Source organism: Gnatocerus cornutus, chromosome 1 (genome assembly GCF_029298725.1).
Source record: "Gnatocerus cornutus isolate USDA-ARS CGAHR chromosome 1, icGnaCorn1.1, whole genome shotgun sequence".
Classification (NCBI taxonomy): domain Eukaryota; kingdom Metazoa; phylum Arthropoda; class Insecta; order Coleoptera; family Tenebrionidae; genus Gnatocerus; species Gnatocerus cornutus.
The window spans coordinates 18,130,428-18,140,395 of NC_142233.1; the positions used below are offsets into that span (position 1 = coordinate 18,130,428).

General features: G+C 32.5%; 1 protein-coding gene across 3 annotated transcripts; it reads right to left on the bottom strand.

Annotated features, from left to right (window-relative positions):
- Positions 1-487: 487 nt before the first annotated feature.
- Positions 488-9,968, bottom strand: LOC148180742 (beta-1,3-galactosyltransferase 1-like). 3 transcript variants are annotated; one of them, XM_088045633.1, is made up of 8 exons: positions 9,752-9,968; positions 1,859-2,112; positions 1,622-1,813; positions 1,513-1,574; positions 1,183-1,460; positions 1,039-1,136; positions 803-987; positions 488-755 (listed from the first exon to the last, which is right to left on the bottom strand). In XM_088045633.1, exons 2-8 carry the CDS (start codon positions 1,953-1,955, stop codon positions 732-734), a joined length of 936 nt encoding a protein of 311 aa, XP_087901759.1. In that variant the 5' UTR covers positions 1,956-2,112; positions 9,752-9,968; the 3' UTR covers positions 488-731. The 3 variants fall into 3 exon arrangements, with proteins under 3 accessions (XP_087901759.1, XP_087901751.1, XP_087901742.1); XM_088045625.1 differs by having other exon boundaries at positions 803-1,136; positions 9,842-9,968; XM_088045616.1 differs by having other exon boundaries at positions 803-1,136.

A 9,968-nucleotide genomic window follows, 5' to 3' on the forward strand; every position in this document is an offset into this window, starting at 1 on the left:
ATGTGGAATGAAAAAGCATTTCTAAAACTTAGCAGTCTTCATAAATTAAAAGCATAATAGCGTGAGTAGATTGTTCTGAACAATCTGTCAACTTTGACGTTCATTTCAAATATCTACGACAGCTATGAAAATGTATGTTGGGTTGCAGTTTGAGTTTGGTCAGGCTCATTATCGCTCGTGGACCACGGTGTATTATTATAAAGTTTCATGATTCTGCATGTTTGTTTTCATTGCAAAAGAATTTAAACTCACAGTTTAGTTTTTTTTGAACTGATTTAAACCTTTCTAATGTACACCAACCGTTACTCTTGAAATTCCAAGTTTTTAAATAAATAAAGTTCGATTTGTATGTATTAATTAGTTCAATTACCGTGCTTTAAACTTGAAGGGATTCTATTTTAAAAAAAGTGAATCATTCGTAGCGTTCGATATTGTCGCTAGCGACTGAATGGATTAAAATACCTAGAAAGTCAAAAGAAAGACTAAAATGTTTCAACAATTTATTAGCATTGAAAACATGCCAAAATGAAGTCGGCGCTCGTCAGTCTACTTCTTTTGGGAACAAAATAAATACATTTCTATAATAAATCTATATAACTATAAGTACACAATAGTTTTCTCTCGTTACGAAAAATACATAAACAAGTTAATTTTTTTAAGGCTTTCTTAAAATCTCTCGAAAATGAAATACCAAAAAAATCACAGTTCGGGCTTAAAGGTCTGTTTGCAGTCTAAAATATCGAAAATATCCACTCCTGCAATGAACAGTTTTAGGGCAGTGTCGACTTTAGAGTTAACTTACCTGAAGAGATCCCGGCGGAGGACAATTATTCTCCTTTAAAATCTCAAACGACTTTTGAATCTCTTTAGGCTTGTAATAATGCAATGTATAAACGTTTTTATGAAGACACACGTATTTGTTTAATTCATTGCAAGTGAACATGGGATGATGTCTGGGTTGAACGTTGATCTTTTTCGCACAAGTGCCTGTAATATGTGCATCTTCAATAAAAAATATTGGTATTTCCAAAGTACAACTGTAAAGTCTCTCTGCAACCTTCGACGACATGAGATATGCCGGTCCACATAGATAAGCTGGATATTTTTCATCAGGGTATAATTCATAAGGCACATACCTAAAATCGAAATGTACTTTCAAGTCTTTGAAATTTAAAATCGTACCATTTGCTACTGGGATCCCGAAAAGGCTTAGTGTCATTGATTAGCTTCCCCACTAATAAATCTTTATCACTACTTTGATTTTTAAGGAATTCAACAACATTGGGTACGTTTAAAAACACATCATCGTCAATTTTCATTAAATATTTGTACGACTTCGAACAATAACGAGTGAATAACTTCAACATGTTTATAGACTTCAAAGTGAGATTATTATAGGAATCAATGAAGCGTTCTTGAATTACATCGTTGTGTTTTTCGCTTTCAAGTTTCAGTCTTAGCTAAGAAAAAAAAGAGAACAGTTTTGATTAAGTTCCATAGATTCAAACACACCTTCAATTCGTAGTCGTGCTGCTTATCTTCTCCCATTAAAAAGTAGAAAGACACTAAATCATCTAAAAACAAAAATGAACAGAGCTTGGAATTTGTAGGTCAAACTAACTTTTCTGAGCCCATGTTTCTCTAATTACATTGCGAGCTTCAAAATTGTCAGGGCGGATGTTTATGATAACAAGTAAGAGTCCTTGTTTACTGCAAAAGCGTTTTGGCATGATATGGGGCGCTGTAGTTTCACTAATATAACCGCTGGCATTTCTTGATGTATTTTGGCTCCAACCGTCCACATATGGTGGCGCTAAAAACTGGTTTTAATACAGGAAAGTAAAACAATAGAAAATACCTGGTAAAATAGTCCTGATGGTAAAAAAACTTATGTAAAAATAAACAAAGAATGGCACAGAAGCGAAGAAACAACACAGTCTTTTTTTGAAGTTCATTTCTGGATTAATTTATACCATGCCAAAGGAGTATGTGAAAAAATCGGATCTTCGGCGGAGGCATGTGGATTTATACTAATTTGGTGTATGGAAGAACGGTTTTTCTAGATAGAAGTCACATTTTTACACTTTCGAGGTTGTTGCAGAGAGGAAAGTCCTGAAATCAGAAAATAGTTTTTAGTAAATTTAGTTCTAAAGAAATAACCACATGCATCTTATTAATTTACCAAAAAGTATACACTTTTGGTCATAGAATGTAACTCATATCTTCAAACAAAATTTACCACGTAAAAATACATACATCTTTTTATCAAATAAATCAAGTATAGTTTATCCGGTGAGAGATTGGGATATTTCGACAGTTGACATATAGGTTGGCAGCAAATTATGCTACAAAATACACTAAAAACACTAAATTCCTACGCGAAATGGGTTGACAGGGTTGTCAGTAACTGGGGTTATTTTGTTATTTTAAATTTCGCGCGTTTGGTACACTTTTTATCGCGTAGATTTAGTGACTTTTCTGTCATTCAATCTCTCACCGTACAAACTATAAAACAATAGTAATTTTTGTTTTTATCATCATAACGGACTTTGGAACATTTTGTCGTAAAAAGCGACGTATTTTGTAATTTAAAAATGTTTTTCGCGAAATTAGTACAAAATAAAATTGCAAAATTAAAAAGCGACTCGTTTTTGTGACTATTCTACATGACTATTTGATCGAATGAATTAATAAATAATATTTTTGTACCGAATTTGGTAGAATATTGTTGAAATAACGCAGTGGTGCAAACATTTTTGAAAAATACACGACGGATTTGCCGAAATTGGCTAAACAAATTTAAATATTCAAGCGGGCGCTAAAACACTTTTTCATTGGTTTGACGTCACATCTAAGCTGCACGCTCCGCCCACTGATAGAATTTCTGTATGCAGAACGTTTGTTTAACACCACCGTTGCAATTTGTGGTTGTTTTTGCAAAATATTTCAAAAAGCGGACACAAAATTTGAGACACATTTTTTATCAAGAAATCCCAACTTTGTTGCTGTGAAAGTGTCGCGCCAACTAGATCTTTCTTTAACTTGATGTCAGTTTACAATGAATGGTTGGATTTTTATTATCCAAGAGAAATACAATTATAAAATATTATGTTGATGTTTTTAATTCAACCGGTCTACTTTCAGACTGCACGTTTATTCACATTTTTGCTTTTATCGCATTTACCGCATTTAACTATAATTTCTACGAATACACAGTCAAATTTATTCTGTTATTCATGACACCTTTGTAGAAAAAATATGGTTTTTACATTTTAATCTGTTCTGATTTGATTGAATTTTATTTATGTATAATAACTATTTTTTTTCTATATTCGCTCTCCGTATTTGCTAGAAAATTTATAATTCATTAATTTGGTAGAAATTAAATATGTAGGTGGTTTTCTGTATTGGATTTTTTACAATCAGACCAAATTAATAACAATCACTGATCCAAAGCTTCTGTTGCTTTTTTAATTTTTAATTTCTATACAATCCACTATACAGGAAAAAAAAATTACATTTTACACAAAAATGACAAAGAAATAACATTTTTAGCTTAATTCAAAACAGATAAATCTGGAATTAAAATTTCAAAATTATTAGTTTGCACCCTTAAAAAGGTGGCTCTGGAATAGGCTACCGGACACCAGAAAAATCGGTGCATTATTAGCTAAATATTCGTTTGAAATCCAGCTTCGCGCTGTTAGTTTAAATAAGTCTTCAGTGACTACGTCATAACTCCTTTCTATGCATATGAATTGAGAAAACGCATACGTCAACGGAATGTTGCATTGGTGAGAGTGAGATAGAGTAATCGTTATAATTCCTAACTGGTTTCCGATTTATAGCACACTTGCGTCAACCAATCAGAAGTTTTGTTTTCATAAGTCAGCTCAGGAGTCATCTGTCCATTTTCGCTTTTTGATTATTGGAGCACTAAAGTAAGAAAGGTACAAAAACTACAGCAATTCACGTTCTGCACACACATTCGATGCATTCATAACCTCAATTCAAACTCAACTTCATCATTTTTACAAATGGCCTCGGCATTCCTGTAGCCAATAGGCGTCGACTAAGAAGTTGTTCGTCACCAAGGCGCGTGTTTGAAACTATCCATTTTTTAAATAATTTTTTTGGTATAAATGAAGTGCGCAAAAAATGGACACTGATTTTTAATGTTTTCAGACTGGACAGATTTATTTTTTGAAATAAAAAAAAACAGTCCGGTAGCCTATTCCTGTCGTGCACTACTTTGCCGCTTTGTTTTCACAGTGAATATAACTATCTTGAAAATTATTTATAATATTACTTACGTCAACGACGTTTCAGTTACGGTTTTGTGTTCAAATTTTTGATTTTCAAGTTTCAAACCACAACTAGAACAGTTTTCTTCTCAAAACTTACTTTGCTCTATGATTGAGGTTAACTACAAATGTCAGTTGAAAAATCTACACCCACATTTATAATGAGCGGCAAATTTCTTTGACATTTCAAGCCACCCTTGACGCTAGAAACATTTATAAACACCTTGTACCTATTAATAAGAGAGATAATTTTACGATTGGAAAGTGTCATCTTTTTATTTTAAGTATTTTAAACTAGATGAACCACCTAACGCAATTAACTTAAATGTTTAACCAATTTATACTTACAGATACGTAATTTTAAAAATCGAGTTTAGTCGGATGTACGTTTAAAAATAGATTCATGAAATGAAAAACATCTTCATTACTTTGAAAAGAAAATAACTTAATTGATTCAGGCAATTATCGCGTGGCGTTTGCTTAACAAATTGGTCACCTGTAATGTAATACACCCAGTTGTACTATTGTTCTATTAATGGAACATGAAACTGTTGTGACGGTTTCGCATTGTTTGTTTTATATTCGGTTCAAAACTGTACGCACTGATTTTTCCCAGTGCAGTAATACTTTAATCATAAAAATGATGAATTAAGCAGTTATCAACTATTTACATAACAAGCACGGAAAGTGACCAATTTCGCACGAGTGTAAAAGCAGATATTACACGAGTGCAAGAAAGACACTTTCCGACGAGTTATGTACACTATTTTTCCTACGACCTTTCATCATCAGGAAGAAACCATAAATTTCGACAATAGTTCATTTCTTATCTATTCTAAATGTCATTTTTCTACAACCTCATAAAAAAGTGACGTCAATTTTGACAGGTCTGTGCGGATATATTCATATCACACTAGTGACTTTTACTTTCGGAAATGGATGTACGAGAACATCAACTTTCGGAGTCATTTAACCGTGTGGAAAAGGTCACTTTCATATGGGGTCGTAGGAAAATACATAGTATTTACTGTGCGTGAAACATAGAAACTTTAGTTTTTCTTTATTAATAGTTGTTTGTGTACCGAGGCCAAAAAGTTTTTCATTTTTGGCCGAGCCTTTTTTTAATGACCGAGGCGAGAGCCGTGATACACACAAGATTTTTTAAGCGACATCATTAAATTTACAAGTTAATTAATTTTTATTTATGATTTATTGATTTAATCATTCATAACAACTGAATAATTGCAAATATTGAGGAATCCTTCAGAAAAGTTCATTTTCTTTATTTACATTTGCCGTTTCGGCATGTGTAGCTTCACAATTTGTATGAATTAGGTTTTCATTTTCATAATTCAACACCTCTTTGTTGCACTTTACAGCAGTTTGTCGATTTGATTTTACCCAAATATTTATAAAATTGGAGGTAATGTCGGAAATCTTGATGTAATATGCAAAACTATAGATAGATGGCGCCACCATAGATCGGCCAAAAATGTTTGCGGCCAGAAAAGACTTACTTAGAATTATTTTGAGTCTTTCTTTTACAACTGTTTTGAAGTGTTCATGGAGAATAAATTTTATATTTTTTTACATCTTGAAAATCCCTCGAAAAAGTCCGATAATATGATTATGATTATTATTTTCGACGGTTTCAATGACCATAGTTTCGTTTTTCAAATTTGCCGCTTTAATAGGTCCATTAGAGTACTCAATTTGGAATCGATCTATAAGACAACTCAAAGTAGGAAATTTTATTTTTAAAGAGTTGGCAGAACTAATTAGTCTGGCTGTCACCTGTTTCCTGTCAAGTTCTTGGTCAATTTCACATTACGGATTTTACGATTCGTGTTTAATAAATTGCTGCGTGAATAAAAAATGTACCAATATAATTGAATTGTCCTTTGCGTTAGGTTAAAAAGTTAGGTTAAAATTCAGTCATAGTGAAACTCAATAAATGTCAAACTTTAAATTGAATTTGAAAATCAAGTGGCAAGTTGTGGTTACAAAACCATTACCAATCGTGTAAAACGAAAAGTCTTAGAATTGGAAAATTTAAATTTTTAATGAAAAAAGGTGCAAACTCGAAAAAATAGTATAAAGGAATTGTTTTACAATGGCATTGGAAATTCGTGCACCAAATTGGCCATTATAAAACACGTTCTTTAATATCCTATTAAAATTTTGAAAAATAACTTGTCAAATAATGACATCGCTGTCAGTTAAGGAAAGGTATGAAGTTATTCATGAAAATTGTATTTTTCATTGCATTCGGTAGTCGTCATGTTAGGTGAATCAGTCTGTATAAATGTCAATTTAATTTTTCAAATTTCACTTTGACACTTAAACATTTTGTTAGCAGAATTCGATTTTTTTACGATTTCCAAAAACATTCAATAAAAACTGATGTGTCATTTTCCTCACTTTAAAATAAATAACTGTTATTAAAATATTGAGTCAAAAAACACAGTTTTTTAATATGTATTACAAATTTTACTTTTGTTTAATTAAAAAAATTAAATTCCGTTTAACATTCTTGAAGACTAAACATGTGTTGACGCTTCTGACAATATTGGAATATAAAGAGTGGCTTTTTTTGTGTATAATATTTTACATTATCCATATTTAAATTGTTTCGAGCAAATTTTTCTACGTTATTAGTTTTTAAATACAGTAGAACTCCGATTATTCGAGCTGCTCGGGGAAGAAGGTATAGTTTATCCCGTGAGAGATTGGGATATTTCGACAGTTGACATATAGGTTGGTAGCAAATTATGCTACAAAATACACTAAAAACACTAAATTCCTACGCGAAATGGGTTGACAGGGTTGTCAGTAACTGGGGTTATTTTGTTATTTTAAATTTCGCGCGTTTGGTACACTTTTTATCGCGTAGATTTAGTGACTTTTCTGTCATTCAATCTCTCACCGTACAAACTATAGTTTGTTATACATATAGTTTATCCGGTGAGAGATTGGGAGATTTCGACAGTTGACATATAGGTTGGCAGCAAATTATGCTACAAAATACACTAAAAACACTAAATTCCTACGCTAAATGGGTTGACAGTGTTGTCAGTAACTGTGGTTATTTTGTTAATTTAAATTTCGCGCGTATGGTACACTTTTTATTGCGTAGATTTAGTGACTTTTCTGTCATTCAAACTCTCACTGTACGAACTATACCTCGGATAAATAACTGAAAACTTGAATAATACGGAGTGTTATTTAACAAGTAAAATAAATGCATACATATTTTATATTTTTATTTTTTTTAACTACAAAAAAAATAGCAATTTTGGTCTGTTCTGCGCAGGTTATAGGCGTATCGCATAAAACTTGCATCAGCGCCCTCACGCGGCGGCTCTGACATTTTTATTAGTAAACATCTCATTAATTACCATCGCAATATTGCATATTATTCTGTTTTAAATATGAAAAGGCACATTTCTTGTGTATATTTTTCATCCGGTACATCAAACAATACTTAACCGATCCATGAGGAGTAAAAGCGAGCAAATACTTAACTTTAATAAGTAAACGCGCGATAATAAATTGGCTAGTTTCTTTACCAAATAAGAGACTCAAATCGTTCCAAAAGCAATTCCAGTAAATTTTAAATAACAATAGTTTTTTCTTTCCATCATATCAATTATTGTTGTTTAGGAATCTATTTGTCACAGCTGTAAAAAAATGATATAAAAAGAACTTATTCGTGCAAGATGAACTTTTTGTTGTTGTACAAACCAGAAAACCGATAAAAGATTTAGTTTTGTAAAAGTAACATTTTGGGATTTCGGAAATGACTTTAGTTTTTTAATATCTTTGAAATTACTGACCCCAGTGTTGAGTTCTTTAGCTCGTTGGGCACAATTCCATCTTTAAAAAGAAACTGAGTTATACAGCATAACCTAAAAAAATATTTTTTTAATAATATCTCCAAGTCCGGATCAAAACAGACTTCAGAATCAAAATTAGAAAACAATTTTACGTTGAAAATGACTTCCCACTTCTCTAACTAACTAGTGTAATCACAAATTAAAGCAAAAAATAAGCCTATTATCAAGTTTCATGTCTTTTACTTAAGTAACACCACAGAAACATTTCCATTTAAAATACTCCACGAACAATGTGAAATTTTTGATGCAAAGTGTACAACAAAAATTCTGCACGTCGATGCAATTTTAGGCCCCGAAAGTAACGCGACAACGCGGGAAACGCGTTATTTTACTACAATATATGCAATCACTTGGCGGTAGGCGGCGCTGAAGTCAAATGTGCGAAAAATTGTGGCCAACTCGGATAAAGCGGAGCATTTTAATTAAATCAGATTATTATCTACTTTCGAGAAGCCAGCGCGGAAACCGGGGTTCTACTGTACCTATTTAGTTCAGAATTAATTTCTTATATTTCACAAAGTTCTCTGTAAATCCAACCCTGTCTTTACTATTAGCATTGAACTCTGATTGAACCCATTCAAAACACAATCGCATACCTTGAACCAGTGACAAAAGAATCTATTCTACGCGTACAGTTCCTCCAATAAGCCATTTTTCTCCACGTTTATTCAATTTTGACCCAGAAATTAAGGTAATGGAAACATTACGGTATTTTCTAATAATTCCCAGAATAATTAATTCCACTCAACCCTGAAGTTATTTATATAGTACAAGGTGTTTATAAATGTTTCTAGCATCAAGGGGGGCTTTGGAATTCCTGCGCTATTTTGCCGCTTTGTTTTCATAGTGAATATAACTATCTTAAAAATTATTTATAATGTCACTTACGTCTACAACTTTTCAGTTACGGTTTTGTGTCAAAATTTTAGATTTTCATTCTTCAAACCACAACTTGAACAGTTTGTTTGCAAAACTAACTTTGTTCAATGATTGAGGTTAACTACAAATGTCAGTTGAAAAATCTAAACCCACATTAGTAACGAGCGGCAAATTTCTTTGACATTTCATAGCCACCCTTGATGCTAGAAACATTTATAAACACCTTGTATAAATATTTCGTTGACGTTAAACAGTCACACATTTCAATTCTGCCTTTATCTCCTCTTATCTCCTTAATTACAATAAATTTTCGAGATCCTCAAAAACCAACGACGAGGACAACAAACCGGCGAAATCTTATTGCAAACAAAGTCGACGTGGAAGAACACTGAGGTAGATTTCTAAAGCGTTGAAGGCCCAACAGGTGCCCACGTGCACCTTTCTTGGCTCAATAAAACGAACGTGGACGACCCTCAGTGATCGATCCAATAAAAGACACAATTGAATGGAAAATACGGGAATGTTTGTCGATAATTTTAAGGAAAATTATTAAGAACACGTGTGCGGCGACGAAAACGCCTCAACGTCCTTTAAGTTGTCAATTTTATAAAAATAACACATTTGATTACTGTTTATATTAAGACTGCGCTCTATGACGCTAGAGAATTTTACCTGATTCCTGTGTAATTTATTATTTGTCAATTCATATAGAAAATGTTAAATAAGCACATTTAAATTCACATTGTCCACATTTAAATTTACCGAAACGTTGAAAAGTTTTTCTCTCGTAACATCATTGACTTTGGTAGCAATAAACGCGCAGTTTAAAAGACACTTCGCTTTGAAACTCTGAATACCATGTGAACCGTTGAACTGGGAATCCGAACGT